We start from the raw sequence: 18,318 nt of genomic DNA, 5'->3' as shown, positions 1-18,318 counted from the left end.
ATCGGCACGGATGTTAGCCCAGGGCCAGCCTTCCTCAGCAAAAAACAAAAAACAAACTTCAAATACTGAACTCTACTCGGTTCTCAACCACACATGCTCTCATTCTATCCACATCTGAGTGCCTACTACTTGCCAGACAGGTTTCTTTTTGCATTGTTTTAGCAGGACTGGATCCAACTTTCAACATTTGGGTATTCCCTTTGAGAAAAACAATATAAATTACAAATACGAAATTCCTAGGGCCCCTCCCAGGGCCTTGGAAGGGGCCTGTGCAAGTAAGGGGCACAGAAACAAGCTTACTGGTAAACGTCCCTAGGTTCCGGTGAATCCTATATTGGGACCATACTCTTCTCTGCCTTCATTTCCAACTCCCCTCCAGCCCCCGACCCTGCCCCAATCCCAGTTCAAGTCCATGGCTGAGAATAGCATCATTATGAAGTGCTGTAGACTGAATGTCTGTGTCTCTCCAAAAGTCCTATGTTGAAACCTAATCTCCTTGTGATATCAGGAGGCGGGGCCTTTGTTTTGGGAGGTGATCAGGTCCTGAGGGTGGAGCCTTCATGAATGGGATTAGTGCCCTTATAAAAGAGACCCACTGAGCTCTCCCATCTTCCGGCTATGTGAGGATACAATGAGAAGTCAGCATCTGTGACGTGGGAGGGGTTCCTCACCAGAACCAACCATGCTGACACCCTGATCTTGAACTGCCAGCCTCCAGAACTGTGAGAAATACATTTCTGTTGTTTATGAGTCACTCAGTCTATAGTATTTTGTTATAGCATCCAGAACTAAGACACACTCCACCTTCATAACCTTATTACTAAACTATCTTTAGCTTTGAAATTGAAATATTTCACAAATTTTCAAATATACATAGAACATGAAATAATTTTTTATATTTTTTACTTTGATATAAAATTTAAATTTTGGTTATGACATAGCGTATGTAAACTCGTGAATGAATGCATTAATCACTTTCAGATCTGAAACTTTTGACCTCTTCCAGGCATAAAAGTTACATGCTATCAGTCAGTGGAAAAGTTAACGTTCCTGATGGCTTTCATTTTGAACTAGAATTTGAAATCTAAAAGAAATAAGTAGGTTACTTTTCATATTTCTGATCCCTAAGGCTGGCTCAGATTTACTATTTCACCATAAAATATATAAATATACTTACTGTAAAAATTTTAATTAAACTCTCAGAAACTACGGTAGAACATCAATATTTTCTGGATAGGTGAAAGCTTTTATATTACATTTTTATTTTGCAAGAAAATAAATTATACAACTTAAAAAATAAAATCCAAAAATTAAGCAGTTCATCAAAATATTTCAGCCTACTGCATACAGAAACTGCTACCATTTAAAACTGTACAGCATTATCATCTCAGTATGTAGTGGCACACATTCAAAATCGTATATATCATACGAGGATAGATTACAACTGAGGAACTCAAATTTGTTCAACACTCCAGACGACAGATATAGTGTAGATGACAGGAAAGCTCTCATGTAATGTTTATTTCACAAACATGACCTTGGAAGAGTTTATAAGATAGCATCCCAGTCATTTACATGAAAATAGAAAAACCAGCTTGAGTTTAAGATAGCAAATCTTTCTGGAAAACTAGCAAATCTTTCACCCAAATTGAATTTTTAAAATTTGCCCTTTGAGCAGGGCTAACGACATCCTACCGCAAATAATGCAAAATACTTTTTAACTACTCCGGTCATACTTTGTATTAAATTTAATAAAAAGTAAAAATAAGAAACCTAACATTTCATTTTTGGAAATTTTAACACTTATGCACAAAATAAGAGAGACTTAAACAGGCTGACAGAATGCAGGGACCCCTCCAATAAATGTAAAAATTGGAAGACTTCAGAATTTATTTCAAGATTTTCATTAAATAATTGGAACAGTAAATGTTCTAATATATATCTCATTATAAGCATTAAAATTGTTTATATTTTTATTTAGTAAATTCTGTTTCATGTTTACTTACTCTGGCAATGACATAGCAACAAAGGTTAACATTTTCCAGATGGCTCCATCGTTAAATTAGGAGATATTCAAAGCTTAAATTAACCTCTGAAGCATCCTATTGCCCTATTACTCATGAAAAAAAAAAAGGTTTTTTTCCCCTTAACTACGTCAGGTTTCATCTCCGCTCAGATAGCACTAATTTTAAGTGCACATTAGAGGAAAGGGACCTGATAAAGGATACTGTGATTCTCTACCTTTAGCAAACTGCTGGTAAGTTTTTTTTCAAATTCTTTTTTTAAAATTAGCACATCTATTGTCAAAACATATTCAAAGAAAATTCAACAATGGTATAGGCACCTTGTCAACTAAATGGTTTTCATGAACACCAAAAAGCAGTTAAACTTTTGTATACATAACGGAAAAAATGACGAAAACTGTAAGTCTACAGTATTTGCTGTTCTATTCCCCAAAATATAATTAGGACAGAATTAGCTATCAAAAAATTTATAAAATTTAATAGAAAACTTTGCTATGGATTTAGAGTTACCCACTTTTGCATTAAATTTGCCTTTATAAATGAAAACATCATGGCTCTCATTCTTAAATGACCAAAAAGATTAGAAATTCCAAAAAATTTCTGAGAACAATTATGGTTTAAAACAACAAAAAACTCTTAAACTTTAAAAAATGGCCTGTAATTTTCCCTTCCACTGTCTCCTCCTTTGGCATTCCTGTATGGATAAGCAAATATGCCAATACCAAACTATTTGTTAAACGTAAGGGCCCCAATTACTACAAAATTATCTTTTTAATTTTGAATTTATCCATTGTTCGTAGTCATCTAATTGGACAGTGAGCACCAATTTAGTTTAATTCTTCACAATATGCTTCGTCTAGTAATTGACATATGCTACCTTAGAGCTCAAGTGTAAGAATTTAAATCAGAAACAAAATTCCAATTTCCTATGAGTTTCAGAACAGGCATTTGACCATAAACAGCACAACGCCCAGTGTTCTAAACTGGCTTTCCACAGGCAGCTCACAAAGCCTCTGGAGACAGGGGCTGATTCCGTGAAGTGCTCCTGAAAGCACTCGGCAGGAACACTGTGCGCCTTTCAACGCTCCAGCACGCCACTCCCTACTACCTTCAATATCATATGTTTGAAATATTACTTAATATCAAGATAGATATAAAATAATTTGCAAGAAAATTTGAAACGTGCACCATAATGAATAAAAGTCCATGTGAGCCATTCTTTCCCAATGGGGAATAAGTTTTTCTCTTTTAAGTTGTTCACATCCTCAAGTCCTACAATCTCCACTACTCTGGGTATTCAGTTGCCAGCAACTAATAAGTTGCTACTTTGGATTGACTGAAAGGAACAAGTGTTGCCTTCTGAACATTTAAAAAATGTTTATTTTTAAAATATATAAATATATATGTACATATATTTGGCAAGTTTACTGTTCATATTAAGATTGCAACAACTTTGCTTATGCTTTTCAGGTCTTATGTTGTGGTTTTCTCTTCCTCCTAGGTGACTGATAATTATTACTTTTTAAAACAGAATGTCTTCCTTTCCAGAAACCTGAGGCTATAAATCCCTAATCATGAGACTTCAAAATACCAAAATATTTCTGTGCTACAGATTGAGAGATCAGTTACGTAACTGTATTATATCAGAGAGGAGATTTCTGCCTTGTTTTTAATAAATTTGCATATGGCATAATAAACATTAGGTATATAAATATTAAGTGTGTTAGTAGACACTCAATGTTTGTTTTTGTTTTGACTCTGCGATCGAAACGATCTCCACACATTTTTTTAAACAACTGAAGCAAGAATGAATATAAGCTTCATTTTTTCCAAACAAGTTCTCCAGCCATATAAGATAAAACTCCTGTCCGTTTAAAAACAAACTAAAACAGCAGTCTTCTGCTTAAACAAAGCCAGCATTTGTAAGCTGGAAAAATTTAATACCATTTTTAGGTCACCACTAAAATCTGGTTACTGTACTGAAGGAGTGTTTGAACAAATAACTTGATACTATTAAACACATCTTCTCACCTACATCTGCCTCTCTCAATGTTGTGTAGACCACCTCACTCCTTTGATAAAAAGAAACCACGAGTACTATTTCTAGTTTTAATTGCATTTTTAAAACAAAACATAACAGCATTTTTCAGTGCACAAATATCTGAAGATCCTTCCTTGTGCAATTACATTTTTGTGAAAGAGGAAAAAAGAGAAAAAAAGAGAAGAAAAAGCAAAAAGAACCCCGCATTCACCCTTCGCAACTGTATTCCTTCTGGTGGATATAAATCAAATTTACTTTTAAAAGTTCATAATGGGCTCTTCATGAATGCAAGTTTCTCCACAAAACAGCATGCTGTTAAAGAGTGTGCAACATGAAGGGAATGCCATCATGCTAACTAATGTGATTGGCAAAATATAGTTGTTTTGTTAGGTAAGGCAGAGATTTCAATATTTATGTAATCAAAGTCCAAATAAACCTTCCTCCAGCACAAACTGTTACAACTTTCTGCCTAAGCACTCCAATATTTGGGTTCTTAATATTGTCCATGATATTCAAAATTATGCCATATATATGAAAGTGTTGATATCGGATTCATCTCTTCTGATGTATTTGTGCTCTATTAGCCATTCTATTTGCTCTTTTATCATTTTCTTTTGCGGCAAGAACATGTTTTTCAAAATTTCTACTAATTCAGTCTGCAGCTGAGCATTACTGATTTTCTTTCTCATCTTCATTATTTGTATGATAGCTTCCTAAAAGAAAAAATAAAAATGAAAGAGCATTAATGTATTAAATTATTTTAAGTAAAACAAAACACAAAATGACTTTTTATGTATTTCATTCTCTATCCAACATCTATTCAAATGATTAACAATCACTAGGAGGTTAAACTTGAGACCAGCATCTTTCACTTAACAAATAAAAATATCTTTTTTCACTCACTGTAAAAGAAAATCTGCTAAATTACAGAGATTTCGAAGAAAGAGAAAAAGCAAAATTACTGATAACCTCTCTGCTGAAAGAAAATTACACCTAACGTTTTGGTATATTTCCTTTCATTTATTTTTCCCACACTAAGCACATTTAAAAAATTTATCTTACCTGTGAAAAGGTATATAATTTGGTATTGTGTTAAAAATCAATTAAGATCCAAGGAACCCCTTACACATACTCTTTCCCTTGTATTCACAGTTATTTCTTCTGCAGCAGTAGAGGCCAGTTGGTGACTGTTTTAAAAATCAATAATTACTATGCTCTCCGTAGTAATTAATAAATTGTATTTGTTATAAATACTATCTTCAGTTTATATTAACTCAATTAAATGTTTTAACTTTCTACAGAAGTATGCACTTTTCATCTAAGTCAATTTTATCAATATTTCCTTGATGATTTCCTTAATTACTATTAAGCTTGTATCAGAAATAATTAGAAAATTATTAAATATTGCTTTCTCTTTTGCCTTTTCCAGTACAAGTTCTCTCTTTAGCCAACAAAAGGCATCTATCTGCCGTGGTAGAGATCAGAATTCATTGTAAAAGAAATGTGAAAACAGAAAATGAGGTAACATTTGCTTTTAACATTCAAAATGGAGTTTTGCTGCAAAGCAATAGGCTTGGGAGTCAGGCACTATTCAGCAAGAGACAAGGACCTTCAACCTCCCCTGTACAGACATGAGGATTCCTTCACTATCACTAAGAGGTCAGGTGAATTCCTCCCAATCTCAGTATGTCCAGATGCCCGGCTCGTGATCATAGGGGATTTTGTCAAAGGTCCGGATAAAAAGAAGGAAGAGGGAAAGTCTGTTCCTTCAAGTACTTGAAGATTACAGGAACCAAGAAGAGAAGAGGAATAATTGTAAACGTTCCAATTTCTCCTCTTCTAGCTTTGATAGAGGTGAAGATGGTGGTTGTCTTAGAGAAGTTAAGAGGAAAGCAAACAGCACAGGGGCTCTGGCCCTGGTCCTCATTTAATACGCTTGGAGGTCACTTGCAGAGTGGCATGATATGATGGAAATAATTTGCACTCCTGAATCTCTCAGTTCCCACATGATGCAGATAGAGTTTAGAGCTCATAGACCTGCCACAGAGTCTTTAGCGGCAGGAGAGGATGATCCTGCAGCAGCAGCAGCAGCAGATAATGACAGTGTGCCATGTAGGCCAAGAGTCTACACAGAAGATGTGGCAGACTCAAGAGCTCACTCAGTAAGAGCAGAGGACACACAGTCAGAGCAAGGAAGAGGCCATGTGGTCCTACCAACTGGAAAAAGAATAAACCATAGTTCATCTGCTATGGACATCAGCAGTAGATAGCAACAGAAAGTCAAATTCCCACAGGTGACAGATAAAGCACTCCACAGCTGCCAAGAGCAAGAACCCAGGACACTGTCACAACTGTATAGATACGACGATCCCTTCACTGTTACTACGAGATCAGGTGAATTCCTCACCCTCAATACATCCAGATGCCATCTGTGAAAATAGTAAAGAATGGGACAGGTGGAGCAGGATCAGGGAGAAATAAGAAAGTCTGAGCATTACCTAAAGGGATGGTTCAGATTACTAGATTGGGCATAATTATGGATCAGTTTAAGACAAAACAAAAAAACTTCATTTTCTCTGCACATCTTATAGTACAACTACACCCGCCATCCCATTATACATCTCAACTCTAATCCATCTGTAATTTATCCTGGTGTAGCCATAAATGAGGAATATATCCTGATTCCTACCCTCAAATGTAAAATTTCCCCAAAACCTCTTATTGAATAATCCGTTCCCTTTTCACAGACTATGGAAATTATTTCCTTTATTGCAAAGTTCATTTATACTCATATAATTTAATTCTGAGTTATTTTTTCAATTAACTGCTTGTCACACTTTTTTTTTTCTTTTTAGAAGGAAGCTTCTAGATCATCAGAGTTTCTCTCCCTTATTTTAGTATTATTATTTTTCCTTCTTCTCCCAAAAGCCCCCAAGTAAAATACATAGTTGTGTATTCTAGTTGTGGGTCCTTCTAGTTGTGGCATGTGGGATGCCACCTCAATGTGGCCTGATGAGCGGTGCCATGTCCGTGCCCAGGATCCGAACTGGTGAAACCCTGGGCCACCGAAGTGGAGCGTGCGAACCCAACCACTCAGCCACAGGGCTGGCCCCTGTTATACTGTTTGATTTTTGTAGATATTTTAATGAGTTTTAATATTTGGCAAGGAAAGTTCCATCAGCACCAATGCCTTACTCTTGATTTTTTTTTTTTTTTTTAAAGATTTTATTTTTTTCCTTTTTCTCCCCAAAGCCCTCTGGTACATAGTTGTATATTCTTCGTTGTGGGTCCTTCTAGTTGTGGCATGTGGGACGCTGCCTCAGCGTGGTTCGATGAGCAGTGCCATGTCCGCGCCCAGGATTCGAACCAACGAAACACTGGGCCGCCTGCAGCGGAGCGCGCGAACTTAACCACTCGGCCACGGGGCCAGCCCCAACCTTACTCTTGATTTTAAAAAAAATATTTTTCAATCACTGTCATGTATTCTTTCTGATAAAACTGAGAATCAATCTGTAAAATTCCACAAATATTCCTAGTTGAATTTTTATATGAAATATTCAGTAAACATGGTAGTAATATGGGAAAAAATCAACTTAAGTTATTCAGCCTTTTCATTAAAGAATATGGTATTTCATGTGGCGCAAAAGAAGCCAGACACAAAGAGTACAGACACAGTCTGATTCCATTTATGTGAAGATCTAAAACTGGTAAAGACAAGCAATGGTGACAGGACCCAAGTGGGTTGGAGGGGGCCTGGCCGGATGGGAGACAAGGGGAAATTACTGGAGTGATAGAAGTGTTCTGTATCTTAATTGAAGTGATGGTCACACAGGTACATACATTTATCAAAACTCAATGAAAACTATACTTTGAAATGTGCATTCTATCATGTGTAAATTACACCTTAATAAAAAATTTTAGAAAGAAAAAACAGAGCATGAACTTCCTCTTTATCTACTGAAATCTCCTTGTGAATTTCTCAGTAAAGGGCCGCTCTCTTCTCATAGGTCCTATACACTACTTTTTACAAAAATGCATATGATTTCTATGGTTTCTTCTTTTATTTTCCTCAAAAGTTTTTAAATTTATTCATTTATTGCTAAAAAGAAAAGCAATTGATTTTTATTTATTCATCTTTTCTCTACTCCTTCAGCATATTATATGATCTATAAGTAATGAAAAATTTTAATCTTTTACTCTTGTTTCATATTTTATTGCATTGGCCAGTAGTTTCAAACAATATTAAATAAATATAGTAAAAGTGGGACAATTTTGTTTTAATAAAACTATTTCTAAAGTTAAAAGGGTCACACAAGTCATACATTAGTTTGCAATAGGTATTCTTTATCATGCTCAGAAGGTAGTATAATCCTAGCTTTAAAAAATTTTCCCTAATTTCACATTACAATGGAATTAGAAGTCTTAAAATAAATAAAATTTTTAATATTTCAATCCTAGAATTATAACTTGTTGCTGAGATACATTTATTCAAGTGTGGTCAAAGAGAGACATAACCCAAAATAAGGCTTTGCCCAACCAAGAGAATCTACCAGAGGCCACCCAAGCCATACAGACATATTTCTTTCAGCAGCTAAGAGAATGCCACCAACACAATTTTTAAATTCCTGTAAATGGAAATCAGCTCTTCCTTACAAAAAGTCTGAATACCTACATGCTTTAAAAAAAAAAAAAAATTTGAAGATTAAAAAAAAATCCCAAGAAACCAAGTTTCTCATAATTTAGACATTCTGTCTTAATGGTACAAACCTGGGTTCTGAGTATTCTTAGTTGAACTATTCCTTCATTCTCCTCTTCTCTCATCCTTTCTGTAGTGAGCTGCAAGCGTCCAATCAAGTTGATTTTACCCCTTTTCTGAACTTTTGCATTTTTTCTATAAAAACATTGAATCAAATATTTTACAGTGAAAGGCCTTTTAAACATCATATATAGCAACAGTATCTGAGAGAAAAGATTTAGAAATATTCTAAAGGAATATCCAGAACTGTTGAAAGGAAAAGTAACAAATAACCAACATATAGCTTTATTTAAAATGAACCCTATGAATTCCCTCAAACACAATAGAGGCTGTTTTAATAAAACATGGGTGACTACACTCCCTGTAATAACAAAGTTAATATAATTTATATTGCTATGAAAGTGATAGATAACTGAAAATATACGGGTGATAATTTAGCATTATCTTTTTTTTTTTAAGATTGGCCCCTGAGCTAACATCTGTTGCCAATCTTTTTTCTTTTTCTTCTTCCCAAAGCCTCCCCATACATAGTTGTATATTCTAGTTGTAGGTCTTTGTAGTTCTGCTATGTGGGATGTGGCCTCAGCGTGGCCTGCTAAGCAGTGCCATGTCCACGCCCAGGATGTGAACCCATGAAACCCTGGGCCTCTGAAGCAGAGAGCTCGAACTTAACCACTCGGCCACGGGGCAGCCCCTCAGCATTATCTTCTAATTGAATCTTAAGAAAAAAATGCTTTGTGTGGATAAAGCTAATTTAGAGTGCAAGAAGATGTTTAAAGATGAAAAGTAACACACTATGTCAGACACCAAAATGTATCCATGAAAAATATGTAAAGAAGTAAACATCTCCAGTTCAGTAATATGTTTAATAAACAACTAAATGGCATAAATCTAGACTGTTGACAGTATACAGACATGTTTTAAATATCATGAAAGGAAAAGAATTATTTTGCTAAAAATGAAGCACTAAAATTCAAAACGTATTTTTATTTTCGATCAATCAACATAAACCTTACATTAAACTGAACTCCTGGTTCACTGAGAAGAGGGTACCTTCTGTAAAGTCTTTGGGTGAGTTGACTTGAGGTTCATACAATAAAACTTGCCGTTTGAGCTTTGGGAAAGCTACTAAAGACTATGAAGTAAAAAGAGAAAACAATTAGCATCTATAAACAGTATGGAATACTAAGATCAATTCTCCAACATGACCAATATAGGCAAAAAAGAATTATACGCACAAATTCAGAATTCAAACTATTATTTGGTACCTCCATGAATATAACAACGTAAATGCATAATGAGGAAAGAACGAGGAGAAGAGTTGGTTATGTGGAAGCAATAAATGCTCTCTTTTCAATAATACAAGAAACTAGAGGGACTGGTCATATGCGACCACAGCAAACACCACTTACCACTTATCAGCTGTTTCTCTCCAGGAAATAATTTATTTTGGAACTTTTAAGAGGTCTATGGAGTAGGGATAAAACTGCGGTTATGAGATGAAGGCTAGTGAGTACATTTTATAAGCCTGAAAAGGATCAAAGTTTTCTAATCCTTAAGGTTTTGGGTCATCATAAAATCTCTGAACACATTCTCAGTATGAAATATTTGGTCACACTCTTCACAGGTAACACTTAAACACCAACTCGATCTTTCTCTCCTTTTTATATTGCCTTTCTCTGTCTTAGTAACTTGCTTATTTTCAATTTCTTTTTTTCCATAAATACCTCATTAGAGTATTTTTCTTGGTTAAAAGTCATTTGAGAATGTTATGAACTCATAAATTTATTATAAGCACATCAACACATATTTCTTGCTATGTGAGAGGATATAATTTTAAAAACAAAAAACACAAAACAAACCCATAAAGTCCTTCTAAGCTCAGCATCAGGGAGTTCAGTTGCAAGTTTTAAATTTTCAAAGCTTATTTTCTCTCTGGGTCTTTGGTTCCATGCAAACAACACAGCCAGCTGAAACGTTGTTACCTCCAGATCATATTGACCTACTTCGTTCTTAAACGTTATCTATAAAAGATAAAATAATTTTTAAGAAATAAGAATCTCTTCATAATGATCACCAACTATCTACTATAATATCTCTTACATGAGGTTACATAAGAAAAAGACTGCTAGTTGTCTTCCAATATCCCTTCTTCCTTTCTTACATGGTAATAAAAATTTTAGCAGACCTTAATTAAGACTGCCCAAAATAAAGCCTCATCTCCCAATTTTCCCTGGAGCAAAACGTGACCAGGTGATTGAGTTCTGGCCAATGAGATGTGAGTGGAAATGATGCGGGAAACTTCTGGAAATCGCCCTTACAGGAAAGTATACCCTCATCTTTCCCTTTCTGTTTGGCTGGAAGGCAGACATAGTGAGGATCATACTGGATTCTGCAGACAAGAGCAATACCTTAAGACTGGTATAACCAGAAGTCCGTGTCCCTAACAACTTCACAGAACAGATCAACTCTATCTGATCAAACTCTTACATGTGAGAGAAGCAAAGATCTATGTCATTTAAGCAACTCTTATTTGGAGTCCTGCTACTTTTAGCCAAACCAATATCTGAACTAACACACCATCTACTTACAATTCCATTTGACATGAGATGATGCCAATGTAATTTTCTACCACTATGATTTTTTTTGTAGAATTCTTCTACTTCAGGTATCAAATCCTCCAGTTCAGTAGGAAGTGAGACAAAGACTTTCTCAGAGCTCCTTGACCAGGCACCAGCATTCAAAATTTTTATATTAACGGAATCAGCTATAGGCAAGAACATCAGAAAACACAAAGTAAATAATCTTGACAATGGATAAAATTTAAATACACACCTACAGAGTAAGCTTTGGTGAAAAATAAACAAGACTAAAGATTTCGTTAAAAGTATCCTTTTGTTTCAAAATAAGGAAGAGCAAATCTAAATTCTGCTTTGCAGGATTGTCTTCAAGGAATGTGAACTTTGTAATGTCTTTGTATCTATTACTGCTAAGAAATATTTTTAACTTACTGGAAAACAAAGATATCTTTTCAAAAAAGTTTAAAAAAATATATGTAATTATAAAACAATACCTGGTAAAGCCAATTTATTATTTTTGTGCATTTCCTTAAAAGCTTGGTTCAAATCTTCAGATACTTTTATGTCCTGAAACATTCGAGCAAGCTTGTTTACATAATCTGCTGGCATACCAACTTCCTATGAAAACCAAAGACAGAAGAGGTAATAAATAATACATGATCTGATACACTATTAGGAAAATTTTAATGGAAAACTACATCTTAGATGCCTTAATACAAAATTCTTCCTCTTTATTTATTAGAATGTTATAATCTAATACCTATTAAATTTGATTTTTAGAAACTAAATAGAATAGTACAGGCAATCCTGGCTTTCTTTGCACGATTCCCATGTGCATGAATTTCAGTTACCATAGTATAGTTAAATAATAGCAGGCCCAACAACACAGTTCAGCTTTCAGTTACCATTAGATATTAAATGTGAGCAATGCATAAAGTACAAACTTCACTTCTAGCGCCTCAACCTACAAATCACTATAACAAATAACAGAGCACATCATATCAGTGACAAATCACACTATTTCTTTCAAAATCTATTAGTCATCTGTTTATTCAGTTCACCCACAGACAGTAAAGCATGTAATTTTGTTGCATCCTTGTCTTCCAGTGATAATCTACATTTCACAAAAATGGATAATCAAAAGAGGTAACTGGCCAACAAAGATGATAAAAGTATACCAAAGAAATGAAAATAAAATAATGCTGGAAATGAAAATAAAATAGAACATAAATGGAGTTATAGAAGAAAGAGCTGGCTGTGGTTGTAATGTTGATACTGCCAACGTTGAAGACTCTAAATATGCAGGCAAAGGAACTTAGAGAAGATAAATCATTAATATCAATGAGAAAAGTGGTAGTGACCAAAAAGGATAAGATGCCCCAGAGGAAGCGATGTCAGCAAAGACTTTCACAACATTGAAAGCCCAAAAGACAAAAGGATGGAAAATGACACAAACTTACAGGGAGTATGACAACTCTCCAAGGCATACAAAAAATGCTCACTCTGTATTGTAAGTTATACAACAAGAAGGGAAACGCTAGTCATACTATTCTTCATTTTAATAACAGTATTATTGAGATATAATTCATCTACCACAAAATTCACCCAAATGTACAACTAAGTGGATTTTAGTATATTTACAATCATCACCACTATCTAATTTTAGAACATTTTCATCACCCCAAAAAGCAACTCCATACTTATTAGCAGTCACTCCCCAATCGCCACCCACCACCCACCTACCCCACTCCTGGAAACTACTAATTTACTTTCTGTCTCTATGGATTTGCCTATTCTGGACATTTCATGTAAATGGAATCATACAATATGTGGTCTTTTGTCTCTGGCTTCTTTCTCTTTAGCATAGTGTTTTCAAAGTTCATCCATGTTGTAGCATGTATCAATACTTCACTTCTTTTTATTACCAAATAATATGCCATTGTATGAATAAACCACATTTTGTTTATCTAGTCATCAGCTGATTGACATTTTGGGTTGTTTCCACTTTTTGGTTATTATGAATAATGCTGCCATGAACAATGATGTACAAGTTTGTGTGTGACCATATGCTTTCATTTCTCTGAAGCAGAATTACTTAGGAGTAGAACTGCTGGGTTGACTCTATGTTTAACTTTTTGGGGAAGTGCCAAACAGTTTTCCAGAGCAGCTGCAGCATTTTATATTCTCACCAGCAAGGCATAAGGGTTCCAATTTCTCCTCTTCCTTGTCAACAATTGTTACTGGTTTTTTTTTTAAGTTAACCTTTTTATTTATTTATTTTATTTATTCATTTCCTTCTTCTCCCCAAAGCCCCGCAGTACATAGTCATATATTTTTTAGTTGTGGGTCCTTCTAGTTGTGGCATGTGGGACGCCGCCTCAGCATGGCTTGATGAGTGGTACTAGGTCCATGCCCAGGATCCAAACCGGCAAAACCCTGGGCCACCAAAGCAGAGCGTGCAAACTTAACCACTCAGCCATGGGGCCGGCCCCTGTCTGTTTTTTTTATTTTAGTTATCCTAGTAGGAGTAAAGTGGTATCTCATTGTGGTTTTGATTTGCATTTCCCTAATGACTAATGATGCTGAGCACCTTCACACACACATATTGGTCATTTGTATATCTTCTGTGAAGAAATGTCTATTCTAATCCTTTGCTTATTTTTAATTGAGTTGTCTTCCTACTGTTGAGTTGTAAGAGTTCTTTATATATTCTAGATACAATATTAGACAAATAAACTGCAAATATTTTCCTAACTATTCCTGAGTTTGTTGCCAAAAAACCCTCTGAAAGTTTCTTATGTTTTAAATTACAGTATATTAAATACATATTAATTTTGCTAATTTTTTCCTGTATATTTATAACAGACACTAAGAGTTTTTAACGTTTTCACCAAAATTTCTAAGTCACAAAACAACAGTTTTTCCCATTGATTGTTAATACGAAGATCCTTTTGCACAGTAATTTCTACTATCCCACACTACCATGCAAAGCAGGGCTATCAGTAAATCTGTAATTTGAAATATATATATAAATGAAATACATAAAGTACATATAAGTATATACATTATATAATTATATTATAATATACTATATATAATTTTATTATATATTAGTATATATTATAAATGATAACACCATATATATATAAATGAAAGACATTCATTTTAATATAACTCAAATTCCATTAAAGGGAACTGAAAGAAATAGACAAAATATTGTGATGTGGCAATTTAGTCATAATTAGCAATGATTATTCTAAAAGCTATCATCTTTTACCTATTGGTTCTTTTTGCTATATAGAAGTGCTTATTTACAAACATCTTTATGGTTAAACATAATAGTACTGAAAACACCTTAAAAATGAAATGATTTGTTCTGCAGCCTATTTAATAAGGTCAGTTCAAATGAGAGTGGAGATACAAAGAGTGAAATAGTAGAAGCAAGGCAAGAGCCAAGCAGTTCACTAAAAGTCTTTACTAAGAAAACATACTTTATTAGGTATTGCTATTTTATATAACTGATGCTATATTCTTATAAAATTTTCCTATTTCTTTGACATTAACAATATCACCAAAATGTATTACTTAAGCACACATATGAACCATGTGCTATATTAAGAAAACCAAACATTAAAAAAAATTTACTTACTCTTAGCCACTCTACCATATTCTCTTCAATTTCACTATCGGCAGAGATGTCTAATATAAGACGTCGTGTCAAATGAGCTTTGTGATATCTCATAAAAACGTCTTTGTTTTGTACATATTTAAGTACCAAGAGCTGTACAGAAAACAAAGTTACTTCAATTCATACATACTCTTAGCCATCTCTCTCATTTAGACATTTCTACATCCCCCAATTGTGAGAATTCAAAAATTTATATAAGCATATACAGACAGAAGCCTAGTAAACTGCCCATCTCTGAAAAATAACAGTCCTGATATATTACTTTAAAAGTTAGCAAATTTGAGACTGTAACCAAATAACCTTTTAGAGTTCCTAGAAACAATTATTTTTCAGGTTTCATATAAAATATGATAAAACTTCACATGAAAATCAATGGTTCTTCCCCAATTTTCTCTTCTACATATGTTCTTCCCTTTTTCTGACAGTAATCTCTCTAGGCCTTTTTGTCTATACTTTCTCTATATTTTACTTATTTTTTTTCTCTTTGTATTCATGGGCTTATATTATACTAACAACCAGGAGACAAATAAAAATGAACACAACTAACTCTTTCTTTATACTCATTTATCACTAGTTATCTATTTTAGGTTCTCACAAAAATAAATAAGTGAAAAACTCCCAGTCTCTCAACTATTGTTCCAAACACCATCAGCTCCATTTTCCCTTTTTCTGTTCTTTAATAGGAGCTAGAATTTAATTGCCTAAAAAGAAGAAAGGGGAAGAATTAAGTGCTGTTTCCCTTTCTGGTAGCTATAGAATAAAAATTATCAGGAAGAAAAATAACTGCCCTATAGAGATCTTACACTGTAAAATTTCATAATATTAGTTGCTTATAGATAAACATTAAAAAAACTGATGCTATCACAGAAAACTTTATAAGCAAAAACACAAAGTAAGGTGATTAAAAATTTTGAAATAAAAAAAAAAATTCTGTACCACTTCTTTAAGCTTTGCTTCAATCTCTTCAGAGGTTAGTTTTTTGCTTAATGGTGTTTTTCTTAGCAACATATCACAGTAATTGGCAAGCAGCTCAGGGCATTTTGATTCAGGCTGAGTTTTTAATCCCACCCTAAAAAACAAATTAAAAGCAGTTGATAAAAAAGGATTGGTATCTGCAAATATTTTTTATAAAGCCAATTTTTCACAAAAAACTTCTTACGTTGTAAAGATCCAGTGATCAGGGCTGGGACTAGAGTGAGCAAGAAGACACTTAGGGTGCATAATTTAAGGAGGCACTCACTCTTAGGTTCCCATAAATGCACTTGCAGGACCCTGAGAGTGAGACCTCCTTAAATTTTGTACCCTAGGTACCTCCCTGCTTCACTCTAGTGGTAGCCATGCCAATGATCTTTAAGAGATTTTATTCAGATATTTGCTAAAATACTTTTGAAAAACTATGTAAATCCTTGCATACTTGTAAGTTAACATTTAAAACTTTTCATTATTAAGTTAGGATAAAACTGTTACTTCACTCTTTGAAATGTATCCAATTTAACCTAAATTCCATAGTAACATATTTATCATTATCCATTTCAAAAAACTTTAAATAAACTTTTCTTAAACAAGGAAGAACTTGTATCTCTACTTCACTTTCCCGACATAATTTTAAAACCAGTGTATTGTATTTTTATGCTTGAAAAAATCTTGCATTTATACTTTCTCCTACTTATCTAAACTATATATGTAAATAAATTTAAATTCAACAACCTAAAATTTCTTGTGTATATGAAATTCAAGTGTTATTTTACTAGAATTGAGTTATCCAAATTATTGTAAGTACACAACTTACCAAAACCACAATTATACTGTGTGTAGATAAAACATATGCATATGCAAAATTTTACTGTATGTGTTAACTCTTAATGAGGTGGATGAAAATTTTTTCCCTTCCCAATTATGAATCCAGAAATCACAATCATTTTTATTTCTACTTTTTATTTTTATAAATGCATGTCTTTGCTGTGAAAAATCTCATTCACATAAGTACGAAGATAGGACTGGAAGAAGTTTTCCCTATGACGTTACTCAATTCATTGAGCACCTCCTCAATTATTTGCTAAAAAAATACTGATCTGACAAAAAAAAGTTATTCTAAATAAAACATCAAATTAGCCATCAATTGTGTTGAAACCAAAGAATTAGAAACCATCTGACTTGCAAAGGATCTAATACCTAGTTATTAGAAATTCATTTTCTGTACATCAATACCAATATTTCAAAACATTTCTTTCTTATGCAGCTTGGAGGCCTTTTATATTCCAAGACAACACATCATAGTAAGATCTAAGAGAGGTATGCTTTTACAAAATAGGGAAGAATAATTGTGGAAAGAAGTGGAAAGGAGAAAGTACGATGATGCTTCCACCAAAGGGCTCAGTTTTAGAAAACAGTAGATGCAGATGAGGATTTAGAAACTGCTTTTTTTAAAAGTATCCCCTCTGACATACACTAGGAAAGTCTTTCTGAATCTTCCAAGGTAGACATCTGCCAGTCTGAAGACCACTATTCCTTCCTTCTCCCTTCCTTCAATTCAACCTGTTGAGAAGACAGCAGTCGGTCTTTTTATTGCTGTTTGTTTGAAGGTAGTGTGTCATTTTCCCCGCCTCTGGCTGTTTTAGTGGTTTTTTTTCTTTCAGTTTTTGGCTGTTTAACTAGGAGTTACCTAGGAATGGTTTAACTTATATTTATCCTCCTTGGGATTCAAAGAGATGCCTGAATCTAAGAGTTGGTATCATTTATCAACGTTGGAAAATTTTGGTCAATAGCTCTTCAAATATTGCTAATGACTTCTCTTCTGTTTTCTATGATTCCAATTATATACCACTATAGATATTTTACCTTTTCTCAGGTAACAATTTCCACCTATTTGTCCATTAACATGGATTATTTATTCATTATTACTCATTGTCTATTTAAGATTATTACTGAGATACAATTCACACACCATATACCATTTAAAGTGTGCAATTCAGTATCTTTTAAGTATATTTACAAGGTTGTGCAACCATCATCATAATAAAAATTTAAAACATTTTCACTGCCCCAAAAAGAAACCCCCATACTCATCAGCAGTCCAATTCCATTCTCCAGCTATCCCTCCCTCCCAGCCCCAGGATACAACTAATCTACTTTCTATCTCTATGAATTTCCTTATTCTGGACAGCTCATACAAATGGAATCATACAATATGTGGTCTTTTGTGACTTATTTCTTTTACTTAGCATAAGGTT

General features: G+C 34.0%; 1 protein-coding gene across 1 annotated transcript in view; it reads right to left on the bottom strand.

Moving 5' to 3' along the window:
* Window positions 1-4,119: 4,119 nt before the first annotated feature.
* CUL5 (cullin 5) overlaps window positions 4,120-18,318 on the bottom strand; it is an 89,544-nt gene continuing 75,345 nt past the window's right edge. Inside the window, exons 12-19 of the mRNA XM_023644745.2 lie at window positions 16,025-16,157; window positions 15,050-15,181; window positions 11,895-12,018; window positions 11,413-11,588; window positions 10,684-10,845; window positions 9,838-9,956; window positions 8,833-8,956; window positions 4,120-4,778 (exon numbers count right to left, since the gene is read on the bottom strand). Of these exons, the coding sequence (XP_023500513.2) occupies window positions 4,584-4,778; window positions 8,833-8,956; window positions 9,838-9,956; window positions 10,684-10,845; window positions 11,413-11,588; window positions 11,895-12,018; window positions 15,050-15,181; window positions 16,025-16,157 (1,165 nt within the window). The 3' untranslated portion in view covers window positions 4,120-4,583. The remainder of the gene's footprint in view (window positions 4,779-8,832; window positions 8,957-9,837; window positions 9,957-10,683; window positions 10,846-11,412; window positions 11,589-11,894; window positions 12,019-15,049; window positions 15,182-16,024; window positions 16,158-18,318) is intronic.

The sequence above is a fragment of the Equus caballus genome, chromosome 7 (assembly GCF_041296265.1).
Source record: "Equus caballus isolate H_3958 breed thoroughbred chromosome 7, TB-T2T, whole genome shotgun sequence".
Classification (NCBI taxonomy): Eukaryota; Metazoa; Chordata; class Mammalia; order Perissodactyla; family Equidae; genus Equus; species Equus caballus.
The sequence above is the reverse complement of the archived record's forward strand: the minus strand, read 5'-3'. Positions and strand labels throughout refer to the sequence as shown.